This window comes from Heterocephalus glaber, unplaced genomic scaffold (genome assembly GCF_053883595.1).
Source record: "Heterocephalus glaber isolate CG9 unplaced genomic scaffold, H.glaber_assembly_v1.0 deba00000281, whole genome shotgun sequence".
Taxonomy (NCBI): Eukaryota; Metazoa; Chordata; class Mammalia; order Rodentia; family Bathyergidae; genus Heterocephalus; species Heterocephalus glaber.
Window position 1 is genome coordinate 936,667 of NW_028258139.1, and position 22,649 is coordinate 959,315.

Genomic DNA, 22,649 nt, shown 5'->3' on the forward strand with positions numbered 1-22,649 from the left:
TGTGCCCCTAGTGCAAGACAAGATTAATAAATCTAGAGAGGAGCTCAAGAACATGATGGAATCCCAACATAGGAAACAAATGGAATCCATAAAACAGATGCAAATAGATTTCCAGGACATGAAAAACTCCACTGAAAGTCTACACAGTAGAACGAGCCAAAGTGAGGACAGAATTTCAGATATAGAAGATAAGATTGCAATTAGTGACCAGGAAAAGAAAAATTGCTTCAAAATTATAAGGGAACATGAGAAATCAATCCAGCAGCTGCTAGATGATGCAAACAAGAATAACATAAGACTGATTGGACTCAATGAAGAAACAGGAGAGAGTGCAGATGACGTAAAAAAATCTCTTCACAGAAATAATGGCAGAAAACTTCCCAAGAAGGGAAAAGAGCTTGACATACAGATAAGTGAGGCATATAGGACTCCAAATAGCCTTGATCAAAAAAAAATCTACACATAGGCATAAAATTGTTAAGATTCCAGAAACACAACAGAAGAACAAAGTTCTACAAGCAGTCGGAGAAAAGAAACAAATCATATACAAAGGAAAGCCCATCAGAATCACAACAGACTTCTCAACACAAACCATCAAGGCAAGAAGAGCTTGGAGTGACATATTCCAAGCCCTAAAAGAAAACAGCCTCCAACCCAGATTGATGTACCCTGCAAAACTATCTTTCAAAATGGATGGAGAAATAAGATACTTTCATGACAAAGAGCACCTTAGGAACTTCATGAATACCAAACCAGCACTCCAAAGAATTTTACACAATATCCTAGGAACAGACATTGAGGATAACAACCCCAGGAAGCAAAGCAGAATGAACCCATCTGGCATGACAAGAAATTAAATGGTAAGGGGGAGAACCCAACAAAAACAAAAAGTCATGGCAATGACAAGTCAATATGTTTCAGTTATAACCATCAATGTTAATGGTCTCAATTCACCAATCAAAAGAAATAGACTGGCAGAATGGGTCAAGAAGCAAGATCCAACAATATGCTGCATACAAGAAACACACTTCATTCAAAAGGAATCTCGTAGACTGAAAGTTAAAGGGTGGAAAACAATACTCCATGCAACAGAAACCTGAAAAAAAGCATGAGTAGCTATCCTCTTTGCAGATCAAGTAGATTTCAAACCAACACTGATTAAGAGAGACAAAGAAGGACACAAGATCCTTGTAAAAGGAAAAATCCAAGAGGAGGAGATGACAATCATAAATATCTATGCAACAAACACTAGTGCACCCAACTATATAAAACAAATGCTAACAGACATGAAAAGTCATATATCCACCAATACAGTTGTAGTGGGGGACCTCAACACCCCACTGTCACAAAGAGATAGATCAACTAGACAAAAAATAAGTAATGAAATACTAGAACTCAATCGAACTCTTGAACAAATGAACTTAACAGATGTTTACAGAGTCTTCCACCCCACAAAATCAGAATACACATGCTTCTCAGCTCCACATGGGTCATTCTCCAAAATAGATCACATACTCACACGTTTAAGTAAGTGCAAAGGAATTGAAGTTATCCCCTGTATATTATCAGACCATAGTCCAATGAAATTGGAGATCCATAGCAAAAGAAACAAAAAATTTCATAAACACATGGAAATTGAACAACACACTTCTGAATAACCAATGGGTCACAGAGGAAATTTAAGAAGAAATCAGACAGTTCCTTGAATTAAATGACAATGACAGTACAACATATCGGAATCTATGGGACACAATGAAAGCAGTCTTATGAGGGAAATTCATAGCAGTGAATGCACATATCAGGAAAACAGAACGAGCCCAACTACATAACCTGATGCTGAACCTGAAGCTTCTATAAAAAGAAGAGCAGGACAACCCCAAAGCTCATACAAGGGAGGAAATTATAAAGATCAGAGGAGAAATCAATGCATTGGAGACTAAGAGAATGATACAAAAAATCAACGAAGCAAAGAGTTGGTTCTTCAAAAGAATCAACAAAATTGACAAACCTTTAGCCAACCTTGTCAGAAAAAGGAAAGAAAAGCCCAAATCCATGGAATTAGGAATGAAAAGGGTGAAATTACAACAGACCCAGCAGAAATCCAGAGGATCATCAATACCTACTTCCAGAACCTATACGCCAATAAGATGGACAACACAGAAGAAATGGACAGATTCCTAGATACATATGAATTACCAAAGTTGAACGAAGACCTCAAAATTTTGAACAACCCAATATCAAACAATGAAATTGAAAATGTAATTAAAAACTTATCAACTAAGAAAAGCCTGGGCCCTGATGGCTTCACTGCTGAATTCTACAGGACATTTAGAGAGGAACTGCTGTTACTACTGTTTAAATTCTTCAATGACATTGAAAGGGACGCAATACTCTCGAATTCATTCCTGGAAGCAAGCATCACCTGGATCCCCAAAGCAGAGAAAGACCCAAGTGAAAAGGAGAACTATAGGCCAATCTCACTAATGAACATAGATGCAAAAATCCTTAATAATGGCAAACAGAATGCAGAAGATCATCAAGAAGATCATACACCCTGATCAAGTGGGATTCATCCCAGGGAAGCAGGAATGGTTCAATATACACAAATCAATCAATGTAATACACTATATCAATAGAGCCAAGGAAAAAAACTATATGATTATGTCCATAGATGCAGAAAAAGCATTTGACAAAATCCAACATGCATTTATGATAAAAACCCTACAAAAAATTAGAACACATGTTCTCTACCTCAAACTGAAAGAAGCCATCTATGAAAAAGCAACAGCCAATATCATACTAAATGGTCAAAAACTGAAATCCTTCACACTAAAATCAGGAGCAAGACAAAGATGTCCACTATCACCACTCTTGTTCAATATAGTTCTGGAAACATTAGCCATGGCAATTAGACAAGAGAAAGAAATAAAAGGAATAAAGGTAGGAAATGAAGAAGTTAAATTGTCATTATTTGCAGATGACATGATACTGTATGTAGAAGACTCCAACAACTCCAGCAAAAGTCTTCTAGGCTTAATAACCAAATTCAGTCAAGTAGCTGGTTACAAGGTCAACACACAAAAATCAATAGCTTTCCTCTACACCAATGACAGACTCACTGAGAGAGAAATAGGGCAAATAATTCCTTTCACAATAGCATCCAAAACACTGAAATACCTAGGAATCAACCTAATGAAAGAAATCAAAGACCTCATCTCTGAAAACTATGGCACTCTGAAAAGAGAGTTTGAAGATGATATCAGAAAATGGACAGACATCCCCTGCTCCTGGGTAGGAAGGATTAATATAGTGAAAATGGCCATACTTCCAAAACTGCTATATAGATTTAATGCAATTCCAATTGAGATCCCAGCACCATACTTCATAGACCTCGAGAAAACAATCCAAAAATTCATTTGCAACAAGAAGAGACACAGAGTAGCAAAAGCAATTCCAGGTAACAGAGACATGGCAAGGCATATCAGAATCCCCAACCTGCAACTATACTACAAAGCTACTGTGATAAAAACAGCATGGTACTGGCAAAGAAACAGACCTGAGGCCCAGTGGAACAGATTAGCAGAACCAACGCCAGACACACTCAGCCATCTCATCTTTGATAAAGGAGCCAAACACCCTCGCTGGAGGAAAGATAGCCTCTTTAATAAATGATGCTGGAAAAATTGGGCTTCAACTTGCCAAAGATTAAAACTAGACCTGTATCTCTCACCATGCACTAAACTAAAATCAAAATGGATTAAAGACCTAAATATTAAAATAGAAACTCTGAACCAGTTGGAACAGAGGTTAGGTAGGACCCTTGAAGACATTGGTGTAGGAAAAGATTTCATGAACAAAGCCTCAGTTGCCCATGAACTAGCACAAACAATCAACAAGTGGGATCTCTTCTTATTAAAAGGCTTCTGCACAGCAAGAGAAACCACTAGCAGTGTGAAGAGACAACCCACAATGTGGGAAAAAATCTTCACCTGCTCTTCCTCAGACAAAGGTCTACTATCTAGAATCTATAAAGAACTTAAAAAGATCACACCTCTAAAATTTAAAAACACAATCAGAAAATGGGCATCTGAAATGAACAGACATTTCTCAGACAAAGAATTAGAAATAGCAAATAAATACATGAAAAAATGTTCAACATCACTGGTCATTTGAGAGATGCAAATGAAAACAACACTGAGATTCCACTTCACTCCAGAAAGAATGGCTGCTATCATGAAATCAACCAATAACAAATGCTTGTGGGGCTGTGGGGAAAGAGAAACCCTGCTCCACTGCTGGTGGGAGTGTAGACTGGTGCAAGCACTGTGGAAATCAGTATGGAGATACCTCAAAGAACTAGGACTGGAAGTCCCATTTGACTCTGCTATTCCACTGCTGGGGATCTTCCCCAAAGAATTAAAAGAATCATACCACAGTAATATATGTGCACCCATGTTCATAGTAGCACAATTTGTAATAGCTAAAACTTGGAAACAGCCCAAATGCCCATCAACTGGAGACTGGATAAAGAAAATGTGGGTTTTTTTATAAAATGGAGTACTACTCAGCCATAAAAAATGAGAAATTAGAGACATTTATAGCTAATTGGATGCACATTGAGGCAACATTCTTAAGTGAAATGAATAGGACACACATGTATAAATACCAAATAGTTTCTCTGGTGTGAGAAACTGAATGTGTAAATAAGGACTAAAATATATAATAGGTAATGTGATATAGGAAGAAAAGGGGCAAAGGGGAAGGGGAAGTGGGAGGGCTAGGGGAAAGGATAGAAGGGAATGGGATTAATATGAGAAAATGGAAAACTAGGAACAAAATCTTTATAAATAGGGAGGAATGGAGTGGTTGAAGGGAGGGCTGGGCAATGGTGAAAAATAAAAACCAAGAGAGACTATGTAAAAGTGCAAATTTCCAATGATGAATGTCATTATATTGTATATCTAAAATGTACCAATGATTAGAATGAATAATCGATAATGTAAAATAGGAAGAAAAGGTCCAAAGGGGTAGGGGTAGTGGGAGGGGCAGGGGAAAGGAAAGAAGGGAAAGGAAAAAAGGATGAGAAATAGAAAAAATGGAAATAAATTCTTTGTAAATAGGTAGGGGTGGAGGGGTGAAGGGAGGGCTAGGAATGGGGAAAAAATAAGAACCAAGATGCATTATGTAAAGGTACAATTCCCAATGTGAAATGTAATAATGTTGTATACCTACAATTTTCCAATAAAAGAATTTAATATAAAAAAATTAATTTCCTGTCCTTGAGGAGACACTATTTGCATAGTGAAGCCCAGTAAGTACAGATGGGCAAGTAGACTCAACAAGGTCCTTTTGCTTCTGGGCCATAGTTTCTTGTGATGCTATTTTTCACTGTAAAACAACTAGAGTCTGGATAAATTACAGAAAAAAATCTCATTTCCATCCCCAAGTAAGAAGAACAAAAGACTAACAACAAAAGACATTGTCTAACAACAAAAGACACTATTAGCAAAAACTGAGTCATGAGTATTCAGAAAACAAGATGGATGTAGATTACACTTGCAATAAATGCCAAGGCTCCAAGCCAGAAGAATGGGAGGGTATGGCATACACAAGAGTTGGGACTGGACCTGAGGCTCGTCAAGTAGAACGTAAGAGACCATATCCTTACCTGAAGGTCAAGCTCCAAATAAACAGCAGCAAAGGAAGCTTAGCAAAACCTCAATCTGTCTCCACAAAGGTTGTGGGTAAAAATAAAAATATGATTATATGGAAAACAACAATAAGAACAACAATCTCCCCTGACCTTTAAAACCATCTTTTTACTTGGGCTTGGAATAAGGTGGAAAGCTAAAGATCTAGAAGTCTAGCCTAATGAATTACAAAAATAACAAAATAATAAAACCAAAGACATGGAAGATATATACTCATACACATACTGTTAGTGTTTGGGGGTAGTTAGAAGCAGTTCCTTTTTACAGCAAGAATAGTTCAGACTCTGGAAACAAACTACTAGCATTCAAATTCTAAATAGGTTATTTGCCACCTGAGTGACTTTAAGCTGGTTAAAAACCTCTGTGTCCTTCAGTTGCACCACCTGTAAAGTAGAGTAATGATACCACCTGCCTCATGTGGTTATAGTGAAGATTAAATAACTTGATTTAGCTAAAACACTTAGACTATACAGTAAGTACTATTTGTGTTCACCACTGATGTTGCTATTACTGCTTCAATTCCATATTCTACCAGGGACCTAGGAAACACTTTAGGACAAGAAAGGATACCATTTAATATATGACATGGCTGCCTTCACTGATCATTCAATAATATCTTGAAAAAACATATCAGAGTGAGCATTTAAATTTACTCTACAATATAAACTTATTAGCATTGATGAAAAGGTTTACTGTAATGGCAAGATGTAAAGGCAAAAGGCACTGTCAACAAGAAATTCAACCTAATGATATATATCAAAAATATCCCATAATGATGTTCAGTCTAATTGAGTAATGCAGTAGTTCTACTATGAAGAATGATTTTTTACCTATATGAGTCATAAATATGTAGAATTATAAGGTATCATGATTAGGAACTATGTCTCAGATAATTGCAGAAATTAACTAAACATAGCTAACAGTAATGATACATAACTATATTCAGTGTTAATCACCTCAATATGAAATTAAAATGAACTCAATTGATTCCTTCTTTTGTCTTTCCTTTCTTAATTAAAATATTATTTTGGTCTTTCTCCCCACTGCAACTACATAGAAAGACATGAAATTCATCAACATGTTTCATACACATTTGAAATTACAACTCATGTTTGCTTTTTAACACTCTTAGCCACAATATAACCCAACCTCAATATTACACCACTTAACCTCCCCAGGTTCTTTCCATAACAGAAAGTATCTCATTGGCATAACTATAAGAGTACTAATAGAAGCTCAGTGGGTCCCAGCACCTGGAAGGAAGCTCCCCTGCTGCCATCCCAAGCTCCTAGGGCAGAGAAGGTGAGCCGTGTGGGCACCAGAAGCAACCCCTCACCCCGTGGAAATGAGAAGATACATAAACAAGCCTCAAAAACAGACTTCCAGATCACCTACAGCAACCCCAAAGGGAAATGAGATGGAAAACTCTGATACTCAACCACCTGGACTCTCTGAACTGACAACAAAAGAGGATCTGGGAAAAATGAAATCAGAAATAATTACTCAGATAACAGCAAAGATTGTGCTCATAGTGCAAGACATGATTAATAAATCTAGAGAGGACACAGATAAAAAAGTAGAGGATCTGAGGAGCATGGTGGAATCCCAACATAGGAAACAAACGGAATCCATAAAACAGATACAAACAGATTTCCAGGAGATTAAAAACTCCATCGAAAGTCTGCACAGCAGAATGAACCAATGTGAGGATAGAATTTCACATATAGAAGATAAGATTACAATTAGTGAGGAGGAAAAGAAAAATTGCTTTAAAATTGTAAAGGAACACGAGAAATCAATCCAGCAGCTGCTAGACGATGCAAAGAAGAATAACATAAGACTGATTGGAGTCAATGAAGAAAGAGGAGAGAGTGCAGATGACATAAAAAAACTCTTCACAGAAGTGATGGCAGAAAACTTCCCAAGGAGGGGAAAAGAACTTGACATACAGATAAGTGAGGCATACAGGACTCCAGCTAGCCTTGATCAAAAAATATCTACACATAGGCATATAATAGTTAGGATTCCAGAAATCCAACAAAAGAACAAAATTCTACAAGCAGTGAGAGAAAAGAAACAAATCACATACAAAGGAAAGCCCATCAGAATCACAATAGACTTCTCAATGCAAACCCTAAAGGCTAGAAGAGCTTGGAGTGATGTATTTCAAGCCTTAAAGGAAAACAGCCTCCAACCCAGATTGATGTACCCTGCAAAACTATCTTTCAAAATGGATGGAGAAATAAGATACTTTCATGATAAAGAGCACCTCAGGAACTTCATGAATACCAAACCAGCACTCCAAAAAATTTTAGACAATACCCTAGGAAAAGAAAATGAGGATCACAACCCCAGGAAACCCAGCAGAATGAATCCATTGGGCGTGACAAATTAAACGCAAAGTGGAAGAATCCAACAAAAAGAAAAAGTCATGACAAGGCTTTTAAAACTTTTGACTTCATCTCCCTAATGAGTGTATAATTCAATCTTATTATTGTACTGATTAGTATTTTTCTGATTCTAGAATTGCACACCATTCCTTGTGCTATACTGGCTATTTATCATCTTCTTATGTCTACATTTTAATTGGGTTGTCTATTACTAAGCTCTAAGAATTCTTTATATATTCTGGTCATAGGTTATATGCATTGTAAATATGGTCTGTTTAAGGAGTACTTTTCATTTTAATGATATCATTTAAAGTTCTAAATTGTGATGGAATCTCATTTATCAATTTTTTTCTTTTATACATCATGTTTTTTGTATCCTAGGTAGTTCTTGCCTACCCTGAATTCATAAACATTTTCCCTTATAATTTCTTCTTAAAGTTTTGTAGTTTTAGGCTTTCTTGTTTAGGTTCATAGACCCTTCAAGTTATTTTCATGTATGGAAATAAAGGGTTGAGGTTAATTTTTTATATACAGATACTGGGTGTTCTAGTGCCGTTTGCTGAAGACACTATCTCTTCCTCGGCTCTTGAATCAAGTTTATATTGTATAAAATGCTAATGTTAAATAATCTTTCAAAACTCAGTGGACCATATATGTGTGGTTCTATTTCTAGATTCTCTGTTTTATTCAAATGATCTTTCCTTACACCAACACTGCCTTGATTACTGTAGCTTTAGAAGAAGACTTAAAATTGGGTGCTAAATGTCTTCCAACAGTTTTTGTTTTGGTTTTTGGCTTTTCTGGGTACTTTGTACTCCTACATAACTTTTAAATTTCAATATCCAGTTCTTCGTTTATAGCAAGTATACACAGACCTGAATTTTTATATATACCTTGTGTTCTCTAATCCTGCTAAATTCGAGTACAAGTTCTAGGGGCTCCTAGAGATTTCTTAGTATTTTCTCTGTAGATGATCATTTCATCTACATATAAAGATTTTGCTTCTGCCATGCCAATCCTATCCTAGTTGTGTCATTTTATTGCCAGACTATTTTGGTTTAGACCTATGTTTCAAAGTCTAATGGACAGATGAAGAGTAGGCATATATGCCCTTGTTCCCCACTTTAGGGAGAAAGTATGTATCATCTCCATTCATAGAAGGAGTTTTTGTTGGAAGTATGGAGTATATGTCTTTGATCTGTTGAGAAGTTTCTGTTCTATTTCTAGTCTCCTGATAGCTTTTACCATGAACAGCTCTAGAATTTAGTCCAATACTCTTTCTCCAACTAGTGACAGGATCATATGGCTTTCTCCTTTCCTCTGTTAAAATGATTACTTTTGGGGGTGGATCTTCCAATGCTGAACCAACACTGCCATCCCTATAATAAAACCACTCTCTACATACTGCCAGATCTGACTTCTAACAGTTCGTTTTGTTAAACAAATTTCTATCTATGTTCATACTTTTTTCTTCTATTATCTTTATCCAGTTTTAGGATTAGCACAGTGTTGATTTCCTAAAATGAGGGGAGAAGTGTTCCTTCTTTTTTCTGCTTTAAATGTTTGATGTAATTTATCAGTTAAAATGTTTATGAGCCTGCTATTGTCATATAGGTAGGTTTTCAAGCTAGGAATATACTTTCTTTAATAGGTGCTATTCTAATTTTATATTTCTTCCAGAGTTAGTTTCATTAATTTGTCTTCTAAGGTACTCCTTAGAAGTTGTCAAATTTATTTCAGAAAAGATTTTTGTAATATGCCTTCTGTATCTTTTGAAATTCTGTAAAATCTGTGGTAATGTCTCCTAGATCTTAATATTGTAATTTAAAAAATGTATAACTGATATTGTGTAACAGGAAGGAAAGGTCTAAAAGAGCAGGGGAATTGGGAGGGGTAGGGGAAGGGAAAAAGGGAAAGGAAAAAATATGAGAAGAGGAAAAAAATGAAAACAAGATCTTTGCAAATAGGGAAGGGTGGAGGGGGTGAAGGGAGGGCAAGGGAAGGGGAAAATAAAAAGAACCAAGAGACTCATGTAATGGTACAAGATCCCAATGATGAATGTAACTGTATTTTATACCTAAAATGTACCAATAAAGTTAATGGGGGGGGGAAGAGTACTAATATGTTTTCTGGATCATACCTCAAGAAAATTAAAGATTACATTCTTCAGAATTTAAAAATGAAATATGACAGAACCATTCACAAATAGTTATAATATCTTATAAATAAGACAATAGGAATAATTAATTATAAGTAAACAAGTAATAATAGTTTATTTTAGTCAAAATTATACACAATGAAGCATAACTGAGCTGCCTCTATATAAACAAGCATCTGTCCTGTATAAGGCAATTTCACTATGTTTCATACATGAATGTTGCTTATGAGACTTTGTATATGTGCTGCCCAAGCGAGCACACTTGTGTGACTGGTTATTGACAAATAACTTGGGACATTTTCAGCCTTAATTATAATTTAGTTTAATACTACCACACATGTCTCATCAAGTTCTAGAAGTAATGGATAATCTTTCTATTTAAGATAATTTCAAACCTTAAAAGTTTCTTTTAAGACATAGACCATTTGAGGCCTTTTAAAATTACTGATTATGAAAGATTAGTAAAATTATGCCCATACTAAGAATCAGATACATGCACCAACTTTTTCCTGTAAAATAAGTAACAAAAAGTAAAATATAAGCAGAAGTAAAATTTCTAGTATAAATACAAATGTGACTTCAAGCTAGTTGTCACAATGGACATGAACTGTATGTATCTCAGTAGCCATTGTAATAAGTGTAAGAATTTAAGAATATAATAATGTTAGCATTAATTCTTCCCTAGTTTCAAATTACTGAACAAAATACACATATTTTTGAAAACACAAAGATTTATTTATCTGATATATACATATATATAATATATATATATATATCTGTATTTGTCCATCTCATTCAGATCAACTTTAAAATGTATACATATTAATAACACAATTCCTGGCTGAGTTGAAAAGAATCTAATAGACAAAGCTAATTGCAACAGATTTAAAAAGAAAACTTAAAAACTAATATGCAACCAACAAAAAAGTACAATTAATAGAAATTAGTCACTTGGAAAATGGTTACTTCCCCCATATATTTACATTAATTAAAGGAAGCATTAAGAAAAAAGCATTTGGGGTTAAAGTTGCTTGTTAGTTTTTATAAATCAAACAATACTTTAATGCTTATTCCTATATCCAGTTAAAGTTTTCAATCAATAGTTTAAGTGTAATAAGAATGTACTACAAAGTATGCAAGACAGGTGATCAGGAAAAAGGAATACATTATTTTAGAATATTAAAAGATGAAAAGTAGCAATAACATTTACCATTTGCTTCCTCTTGATGATTTATTTGCATTTCTGCAAAAATAAAAGTGAAGTGCAGTTAATAATAGATCTGTCTGATGACATTGTAAGCGGGGAAAGAGAAGTGTGAGTTTAACTCTTTAACAGTGACAAATCCTTAGGCTGATTTTTAACAGAGTAGAGCACAAAACATTGCTAAGACAACTTTTGATACATATTCATATTTTCACTGTGAGGAATAACTATAAATCTGATACAAAAGGTAAACTAGCAAAAGTGTTGGTCTGAGGGCAACTGGGGAACCATTTTCCATGATGTCCAGATGTAACAAAATCATCTTGTACTTTCTTCTACTGATGGTTTCATTAATCCTCACCTTGAAGATAAAGTTCAATTTCTGAATAAATTATTCCTTGTGACATAAAGGGAATCCACCTGAAGAAAAGGAAAAAATGTTAAAAAAATAAATTTTTTATTTTCTCAATTTTTCCAATAAGATTGATTTCTGCATTAATTTTGCATACGGCAATGTAACTATAAAAACAGCTTTTGTGTAGCCAAACACAATCTAAATTATTGTATACGCAACATTATGCTAAAAATAATATGAAAACTATGGCCAGAATAATAAAATATGATCTGTACAAGGTTTATGTCTTCAATCACTAGCACTTGTAAATGCCACTGGGGTTGCAGCAGAGCACGCAAAGAACCTAGTTTGAACAAAGGCAAGGACATGTTTAAGATTTTGAGCCAGCCTAGAGAGTATAGCCTGCCCATGGGCTTGTTTCAGAAAAATAATTCCACCATTTAATCTTTCCTCTCTGAAAGTCTCTGTGCTGCATTTACATGGCTTTCTCTAAAATCTTCCTCAGTGCCTGCAAAAAGAATTGTATTACCTTAAAGTATGGTGAAAATACTACCACTTTGTCAACTGTGCTTCGGGTAATAGCTCACACTGATACCTTCCCCTAAATCAGACAAATCTCTGTATTAGAAGATCCCTGTTGCAAGAAAAGTCAAGACTGGATTCAGTAAACCAGCCTTCCCACTTACTGATTCTGTGATCTTACCTGCTTCATAGAATTGTTAAGAAGCTGAAATCAAAAGTCATGCAAAAGTATTATAACATTTATTAGGTAAATGTTACTATTTTACCACAAAACCCATAATTATTGCTATCATATATTGAAACATTTATTCCTTCCATTTACCCATCCTTCTGTCTATTCAGTAAGTATGGGGAAAGTGCCTTCTGTGTGCCAGGCTCTTTTCTAAGTGCTGGGGCTGTAGAAGAACAACAGAGAGAGGAAATCTTACTGAAGGTGCTTCCAGAGTAAAGGATAAGAACTGATGAGTAAAGATATAAATGCACCGAAATATTGTGAGTGATGAAGAAATACAGACAGAATAGGAGCAGAAGAGGAGATACCAATTCTAAATGGCATAATGGGAAGTACAAAGAGATGAAGCACAAAAAGTTTCATCTATGAGGTGATATTTGAGATGAAGATTGGAGAATAAGTAGATACCTTACAGGCAAACAAGAGTTCAGAAAAGATGCCAAAAGATGAGAGAGAGAGTAGCCCTGGAAAAGGTATAGGGAGCTATGATGAGATTCCATGTGGCTAAGCACAGAAAGCTGCTGGACAAGACAGGGTTGGGAACCAAGTGGGCAGGAGGATGTTGAAGCTGTGTGGGACCTACCTATGGGGACGAGGAGTCATAGAATCTGAAAATGTCAAGGGATTTAGAGGCAGAACTCTAGGGCTAAATCCACTATACTGGACTTGAAACCACAAGATGATGATCAGTTGTGAGCTGTAAAGGTGAATTGAGGGCTCTCATAGTCTTACCCAGCTGTCAGGACCATGCACCTGTCAACTTTTCAAAAGCTGTAAGAGATCCCATTTCCTTCTGACCATTGCAGCTCACAGTATGCTTTCTCTTCCTCTTCTGGAATCTAGTATCATATACTACAATTGATTTTACACACTTAGTCAACCTATAATTATGTGTTATTGCTTTATTTATTGGGTTTTGCTTAAGGTAGTCATCTTTCCAGCTATATTACCTCCATAATGAGTTTATCAACCAAAATAAAGACAGTTGATTTAAGAATATAGGTTCTGGTCTTGCATGGAAATGCATACTTGAAATCCCAGCTGCTTGGAGGCTGAGCCCTCAGTATCTCAAATTCCAGACTAGCCCGGGCAACTTAGTGAGACCCTATTTCAAAATTAAAAAATAAAGATGGCTTGGCAGCAACTCAGTAATATAGTTCTTGCCTAACATACATAACGCCCTGGGTTTAATCCCCAGTGCCACAAAATCCAAGGGGGAGGAAGGGAAGGAGAGAAGAAGAGAGGAAAAGAGGATATAGTTCTGGTTCAAGAAAGAGTAGCTGCTATCAAGAAATCAACAAATAACAAATGTTGGCAGGGTTGTGGGAAGAAAGGAACCCTTCTCCATTGTCGGTGGGAGAGCAGACTGGTGCAACCACTGTGGAAATCAGTATGGAGATACCTCAAAGGACTAGGACCAGAGGTCCCATTTGACCCAGCTATTCCCCTGCTGGGTATCTTCCCCAAAGACTTAAAAGAATCATACCACAGTGATACATGTGCACCCATGTTTATAGCGGCACAGTTTGTAATAGTGAAAGCTTGGAAACAGCCCAAGTGCCCATCAACTGGAAACTGGACAAAGAAGATGTGGTTTTTTAATAAAGTGGAGTACTACACATCCATAAAGAATGAGAAACTAGAGACATTTACAGCTAAATGGATACATATTGAGGACATACTCTTAAGTGAAATAAATAGGGCACACACGTGCAAATACCGAATAGTTTCTCTGGTGTGAGAAACTGAAAGTGTAAATAAGGATTAAAATGAATAATTGATAATGGGAAATAGGAAGAAAAGGTCCAAAGGGGTAGGGGAAGTGGGAGGTGTAGGGGAAAGGAAAGGAGGGAAATGAAAAATTACAAGAAAAGGAAAAAATGGAAACAAAGTCTTTGTAAATAAGGAAAGGTGGAGGGGGTGAAGGGAAGACAAGAAATGGGGGAAAAATAAGAATCAAGATACATCATATAAAGGTACAAATTCCCAATGATAAATGTAAATGTACTGTATACCTAAAATGTACCAATAAGAGAATCTAAGAAAAAAAAAGAGGATGTAGTTCTGGATTGGAAGTGGAGTCAGACTCATTTCCAAACTTACTGGTTGTACAATCTTAACCCATATTCTCTCTTGATCTTTCTAAGCCTCAGTTTTCTCATTTGTAAATTCTGGATAATAATATTACACAATAGGAATACCATTTTAAATGCATATACACTTATCACAGTATCTGACATATGGCCAGTAAATGTCAATTAATACTGTATTTTTCCATTCCCAAACACAATAACTTGTACACAGTTGACATTGTAGCAAATCTATTCAGGGAAATTGGCAGTCAGCTAACAACCATCTCTCTTTTTTCAGTTGTGCTGAAAGAAAGGCAGGCCTTGTATACTAACTTTTCGCACCAGGGGACATGCTGGCTGGGGAAGGAAGGGATGTCTAACTCAGGCTCAGTCAATCTGATGTTCTCTCTCAGTATCTTGGCCTAGAGATACAGAACTGTGACCAGATGGTGCTGCACATGGAGGCTCCACAGTACTCCTGAGGCCACTTGGTACCACTAGTCACAAGGTCAAAGCTTGTGACTAGTCACTAGTCAAACCTAGTCACAAGCCAAAGACACAAGACAGAAGGACTTGATCTACAGAAAGAATAGAGATGTTTGATGAAGAGAAACCTTGACAATCCAAATATGGTGAGTGGTTCTTTGGTGACCTTAGCTAGTTTGTAATATCCAGCTTTAGTTCTTAAACTGGGGTCTTCCAGTGGATCTCACCTGCAAAGTTGTCCTTTCTAAAATGAGCTTTAGTGAATTTCTCCTTGCAACAAAGCCAGAGTTTATTAACTGATTAAATTTTTTTAAAATTCACACTGGTCTTGTCTCTGAAAAGTCTCTCCTATGATTTTTTTCCCACAAGATACTGGCCAAAAAGCAATGGTATGACCCTGAAAGCCACAGAAACATTTGAGTAGTGGGTACCTATTAAAAATTATTCCTTCTAGATTACCCTAGGCTCAAATTTCTTAAAAATCTGCAGTCATCAAGACTATTCACACAATTTCCTCCAGAGGCTATCACATCTATGAAATACTTTAAAAAATAGTTTCATATTGTCATCAGATCTTTACTGTAAAAAAAAAATCCTTACTCTAACCATTTTGAATGAGAACAGGACAGACTGTAGTTGTCCTAGATAAGAGTTAGTCACAGCGCGTACCTATTTTACTCCATGTATATTTTGACACCAAAATTTCTGCAATAAATCCTCAAAAACAAAAACAAGCCAAAGAGAATTAGCCAAGATTAGGAGTTAAAGATTGTGAATCACATTTTTGCATTAGGATAAGACGGTTTCCCTCAAACTCCAAACAGATGGGAGTACTAGATGGAGCAGTATGGCTTGAGAGGAGTAGTGCTGACATTAAAGGAGTGGAACAAAAAGCAGGCAAGAAAAGTTTCTGGCCCCCAAACACCATACCCTTATACAAACACCAGCAAAAGAAACCCCCCCTTCATGAAAGGATTCCCTTTCACTAGTCTAGCTAAGAGAAAGACAGGGGAAAAAATTCTCTAAGTCTTTTAAAATTAGAGTAGACACACCAAGGAATGTGTTGGGGCAGTCCTCCACATAAATATGCTGGGGAAGAAGCATAAAAAGGTAAAGAGTGATATAGATTACATTTGTCTGAGATACATTTTAGACAGACGACCACTCATTCAGACTGAAAACGGCAGAAGATATACTTGAAGGTTCTGATCTCCATCCCCATTCTAAAACATGGGCAAGACTCACCCCTGCGCCTCGTTCTGTCAGTTTCTTGCCATCACCACTTATTGCTTTTGCACCAAGGAATGGATCAAACTGACAAAGAAGAGCACAGAAACCTGCAGCAGCACAAATACATGCTCAGAATAGCAAGAAATGATTAATAGTGGCCTCTTTCAGAAAAAAAAATTAGTAAAGTTAAATGACTGCTCACTGTCTCATGATAATTTTTATTATTCTGTTCTATAAAAATAGTATTTTATATTTCTGTACTTAATCAAAATCTGTGTCATTTTTTAACCTACATTTCTCCCTATTACCCAGATAGGGAAAACACAACCATTTGTACACGGGCTAATGATTTTGAAAATAAACAAATTCATAATTTTTTTTTAGCGACATCTGAGGATGCCATAGAAGGAATTTGAAGATTAGGTGACCTCTAAGGTTTCTTGCCACATGGAATTCCATTATGTTTTTTATTACTTTCTTCTTTCTTCCCTTTTATTCTTCCTCCATTTTTCTATAAATACTGGCCAAATTCCTGCTTGGTATAAGAAATCATGCTGGACAATAAAAAGAAACATATAAGACTCTCCCCTTAAGACGCTTATCATCTGGTACATGAGACAAACACATTCACTATTGCAGTAACTAACTTAATGTGATAAGTATTGCACAGGGGTTTAAGTCAAACCCTGGAGGGTTTTTAAAAAGGTAAAGATAAGATCATCCTTGGTTGAGCAAGCAGAGAATGGATATGGATATAGATATGGAATGGATAGCAGACTGTCCTGGCCATTGGAAGGTAAAGATTTCAATAAGCAGAGAAAGGAGAAAATGAGCTAAGATCTGTGAGGTAAGATTAACAATGTCCCTGGTGAACATCTAGGGAAAGAAGCAAAATGCACTTTACTAAGGTGAACTGAAAGAGGAGACTGGAAAGGTCAATGGCCAAGAGGTTGAGGAAGTATAATTCATTTTAAACCCATCAACACAAACTAGTACCTTCACGCAAGCCTGGCATAAGTGTAAAGTTCCAACTGTAGTTATGCAAAAGAAGGGCACCTCTTTCAACAGGTTTCCCAGGTTCTAGTCTTATTCTTCTCTACAGATGATTTACTTAGCCTTGCTCTGCATAGGACTTAGTTTGCAACTTATTCAAAAATTGACTTACATACTTCCTGAATCACTAGGTTTTATGTTTGTCTTGTGGAAACATCAGATCTTTGATTACAATCTCCTAAGGGCCTTCAAGTATGATTTCCTTGGAATAACTGCCAGAGATGACACAAGGCAAATAAGCAAGGAAAACACTTTGTGAAGATAATGGAATCATGGAGGGGTGACAATCAGCCTTGCAGAAGCTCAAGAATCTCTGACATGGAGATGTGGTCCAGCTGGTAGTTGAGACCTCAATAATGGAGCAATAGAGAATGTGCTCCTTCCTGCCAAGTAGCCAGGGCAGAGACTTTATTGTCACTGGAGGTCAACTAGCAACTTTAGTTTTTCAAGACTGAGATATATCCTGAGACAAATAAACCAGGTTTTGCTCAAAAATCCATACCTATGCTAATTCTAAGAGTAACTATTAGGCTTTTGTTATCATTAACAGTTGAGGTCAAAGCATTGAGGAAAAGTCTACTGAGAATTAGAAAAGTAGTCTAGATAAATAAACACACACCCAATTCAATATAGTGAATGCTGAGTTAACATCACACCTCTTGTGAAAGGTGTACAGTAAAGTGGCATTTATCCAATCTGAGGCTTCAGAAAAGACTTCCTAGCAATAGCATTACAGAGGATGTCAATTCACTAGTAAATACTGTGGTGGAAGGTTTCTGGACTATAGGTACCAGGGCAAGGCCAAGAGTTCGGTGAACGGAGGCAGGACAGCATCAGATGAGAGCATGCTGGGGGGGTGCGGAGAGCACAGAAGAGCTGTGTCTGCAGGCTCTGGTGTGGCTGTGGGCCCACTGTGGAGCTCAGGTTGGTTTCAGCAACAACGGTTCCCACAGGATGCAACCCCAAGGACACAGGAAAGGTCAACCCCTGCCCAAAGACTTGCTTCAGCTACCGACAGGGACCCCCAGTTATTTTAGTGGAATAACAGGTCTTTTTCCTAACAATTAGTAGGAAGGCATTGAGGATTGAGAAACAGTGCATGTGGACTTGGAATGGAGGCAGCATTCCGTATTCCAAAAGTACTCAGGGTTTGCTGATGGCTGATCCTATCCACAGTGGAAACTTCCTTAAGTCTTTTTTTTCTTCCACTTTACCCAAAGGAAATGATCTCAACTGTTTAAAAAAAAAAAAAGCAATGCATACTTAATAGAAATGAGACAAGAATACTCTAAAGGTGTTAGTTACAGTATCAACTCTTAGGAGCCCTGTAGCATCACCTCTTTCTTTATTCTTTAGGTTATATGCCTCAGAGTCACTCCACCTAAATCATGGCTGACCATGATTTAGTATTGAGACGACAAAGCTGGTCATGCTGCTCTGCCTTGACAAATCAAGTTAGGTTTGGATTTTTAAAAATCGGTTATTTGCATTTAATTTTTCAATTTCTGCATCCTAAATTCTCCTTCTCTTTAGCATTGCCTTAGGTAGGGCCTTTAACTCAAAAATCCTCTTCTGGAGAGCTCATGTAAGTGTCATCTCCCATGCCAGTCAGAAACTAATGAGGGCAACCCTGAGGTCCCTGGCATTCCTTGTGCACAGGCAGAAGAGGTTGGCTGTAATTGCCTGTGTATCTAGACCCTCCAAGACCAAGAGGGTTAGCAAATACATGTTATAAATCACATTGTTTCTGCACACATATACTAACATACACAATACACACACATAATACAAGTTTACATAAGAAAAAGTTATTCCTAAGTTAACTACTACATTCTGGCGTCTACTCAAATAGTGCTCCCCCCAAATTCATGTCCACCCAAAACCTCAGAACGTGACCTTTTTTGGAAGCAGTGACTTTGCACAAATAATTAGGTAAGCTGAGATCAAAATGGAATAAGTGGTCCTAGTCCAATGACTAGCATCCTATAAGAAGAGACACAGATGCACAAAAGGAAGATAGCCATGTGACAACAGAGGCAGACAGTGGCCTGATGAGCTACAAGCCATGGAATGGCAAGGCTTGTGAGCAACCACCCCGTAGCTGGGAAGGGTCAGGAGGGATTGTTTCCCAGGCCCTGCAGAGAAAGAATGGTTTTGCCAATATCTAGATTTCAGATTGCTTGCCTCTAGAACTCTGAGGGAATAAATTTCTGTTGTTTAAAAACACCGAGCTGGGCTGAGCCCAGTGGCTCAGTACCTGCCTGGTAAGGGCAAGGTCCTCAGTTCGATCCCCACTACCACAAAAGCACAAAAACAAAAAAAAACCAAGCTTATAGGACTTTGTTAAAGCAGCCACAGGAAACTATAGCAATGCAATTAATACATAAGAATATTAAAATCAATTTGTAAATTTATTTGAATGTTGACCTTATTCAACTATAAATTTTCATTGCTAAACTTCAAATAGCTAAGCCTTCTGTGTAAATGTCAGAAATTCAGTGATGTATACTCTTATCTATAAAGGCAGAAAAATAGTATTTTCAGGTATAGAAATAAAATAAAACCATAAGGATGTGGGTGTTCACTGAAAGAGGGGAAAGGAGGAGGATGTGGAAGCTTGCAGGAAGCATCTGTGGTACACAGAAGCACCCTCCTCCAGAGCTCTGCTGTCTTTTTCACCCAGCCATTCCTCCCTGAGCTCATAAAAGAACACATATGAAGTGGTCTTTGCACCCTAACTCAGATGTACTGTAAATTCTTGCTTTTGAGGAAGCTCTAAGGAGCATGACCAAGATTATCTTTCCTTTTCCTTTCTAGAATATGGCCACCTAGGCATTTCTGCCCCCTGCATCTCAGACAAATTACTCACATCTCTGGCTGCACAGCCCCCGGTCCCCAGACTGCAAGGAGAATGCCCAGACAAGCTCCTGCACGCAGCTACAAGGTCTCTTTTCTCCTCCTGGGTGCAGCCTTCCAGACTCTACCTGCCTTAGAGGATGCTATCATTGAACTTATGCATTCAGACAGAAGGCTTTAGGCACAAAGAAGGCATTGTAAGTAGCTTCAGAGTAGGCTTTTCTGCAGTAAAAAGGAAGCTGCTATGCTCCTGTTTCATTCCTGCAGTCACACTCTTTTATTTCTTTAAGAATTAAGGAAGTAGGATCTATATACTCTCTTTATATCCACAGAATAGGAAGGAATGAGATTTTGTAACTGCTTTCTTCATCAGAATATTATATGAATGAGCACTGCCTACTACTTATTCAGGACCCACCTTGTGCAGGGCATCAAATATTAGCATTTGATAGCCAGGATGGTACATTTTGGCCTATTATTCTTGGCCATTTAATATTATTTTGTAAAGTTTTTCAGATGCAATCCATTGGCACTAATTATGCTATCACTATGTCTCTTCCTTCCAGACAGGATCATGTTAGCCTCGTGATAAGAAATAAGGTAGCAAAGATAGACAGGTAAAGGCAGTGGGGTAATGGTGATGGAGGCTGAACTGGTGTGCAGGCAGTAACGGTGACAGTGCATAAATCTAGAGAACCCTCCAGTATATTTCATATTTAAAAGAAATAAACTAAGTTGATGTGACAAAGTATAGCAGAATGAAGAAAGCCCTGGATGAGGCATTCTCAAGTGATGAACAGAGGTGGGGAATAATATTCGGCTACCACCTAGCTCTTGGGCTGCTTGGGACGCTGGGGGTGAGAACAGGCTGGAAAGGGACATCCAAGGCCTCTTCAGTGCTCTGCCTCTCATCAGACAGGGAGGCTTGTGATATGCAAAGCACTGAGTAACCACCACCACCAGGAGAAAAGAGAAATCATTTCTGGTTGGATTTCCAAATCCACACCCTTAGATTTCCCAATGCTTTTGTTTTGCTTAATTTATTTTTTGCTTCACTTCCTGTTGATAATCCATCTGGACAAAAGGCTGTACGGCATCTCCCAACACTGACAAATAAAGCCCAAGTTTCTCACCCCCATGTCTACAATAGATAGGGTTTAATGAGCAACTATTCATACTCAATCCCATTCATGAGTCTGGGACCTGGCTTCCTTCCTGTAATTGAGAGACTAAGCAAAAATAATAAAGTGCCCATGCAGCCAAAGATAGGCGTTTTCTTCAGATAACAGAGCTCAGCAAAGAAGTGGAGAGCAAAGCTTTTTCTATGCAAATAAGTGCCACTGATCTAAGCAAGAAGGTGTTGAATATCCGATGGTGAGATTTCAAGAAGGGAAAATCTGTGAGATCTGGGACTCATACATAAAAGCGGGGCAGGGCAGGGGCAAGACAGAAATGGAGGGAGTTTCTTCTGGAATTTACCTCATGGGGCTCAAAGAAAACTACAACTTGTCTAGATTGGAATCTTTGTCTTCCACACTTTCTGTGCTCAAGCTCTTTCTAAAATTCTCCACTCTTTTTTTGCGGGGGGAGGGGGTTAATGGGAATTGAACTCAGGACCTTGCACTTGCCAGGCAGGTGCGGCACCACTGAGCTAAATCTGTAGCTAAAATTCTCCACTCCCAATCTCTTTATGAAATTGTTGTTACACTACAATTTTAGTAACTTAAAGAAGCCAAAATTTATAAAATATTTTCTCTATGTAATAATTTGCAATATTCAACTTTTGACCTTTTTGGCTTTTTGGTAATAGAATATTTTGGTAATAAGATATTACAAGGTAAGATTTTCTTAAGATGCTTAGCAAATGATTATTTTCTTAAACACACAACCAATGACACATGACGCTTCTTTTATGATGTGCAGTCCTGAGTAAATGACACAAATCCTTAACCTACAACACACCATTCACACACACACACACACACACACACACACACACACGCTCATGCTCACACAGTGTCATCCACAGTGTAACACACTCCTCTGCAGCACCACACAAACCTGCCTTACCTTTCACAGGTGAAGGTGGACTCTGAGCCTGTGCTGGGCTCTCTGACTACAACCTTTTCACAGTACCAGTACTGTGATTCATCACTGGCCTCACAGTGCAACAGCGCCTTCTGCAGTTTTCCAAGTGACACTGCTTCTACTTCAAATTTATCAATCTGGTGCAGGAGACAGAAAAATCTCACAGTAATAGTGAAAGTCCAGCAAATAACAAATGCTGGCAATAATAATAGCCCCAGGCTACACCAAATGAGGCAATAAAGGAAGAAAAATAAGTAAATTACTTTTCATCTATTAAAATATGTTTTGACTG

General features: G+C 37.3%; 2 protein-coding genes across 4 annotated transcripts in view; both read right to left on the reverse strand.

The window, feature by feature from the left end:
• The window catches only part of LOC101723048 (lipoxygenase homology domain-containing protein 1), a 74,153-nt gene extending 62,653 nt beyond the window's left edge, over nucleotides 1-11,500 (reverse strand). Inside the window, exon 1 of the mRNA XM_087185413.1 lies at nucleotides 11,470-11,500. Within this exon, the coding sequence (XP_087041539.1) occupies nucleotides 11,470-11,500 (31 nt within the window). The remainder of the gene's footprint in view (nucleotides 1-11,469) is intronic.
• Nucleotides 10,373-22,649, reverse strand: part of Rp1 (RP1 axonemal microtubule associated) — a 226,275-nt gene continuing 213,998 nt past the window's right edge. Inside the window, exons 23-24 of one of the 3 annotated variants that reach the window (XM_087185401.1) lie at nucleotides 11,825-11,883; nucleotides 10,374-11,502 (exon numbers count right to left, since the gene is read on the reverse strand). In XM_087185401.1, coding sequence (XP_087041527.1) covers nucleotides 11,839-11,883 — 45 coding nt within the window. In that variant the 3' untranslated portion in view covers nucleotides 10,374-11,502; nucleotides 11,825-11,838. Of the gene's footprint in view, nucleotides 11,884-22,339; nucleotides 22,495-22,649 lie in introns of all 3 variants that reach the window. The other 2 variants (XM_087185394.1, XM_087185399.1) reach the window with 2 other exon arrangements.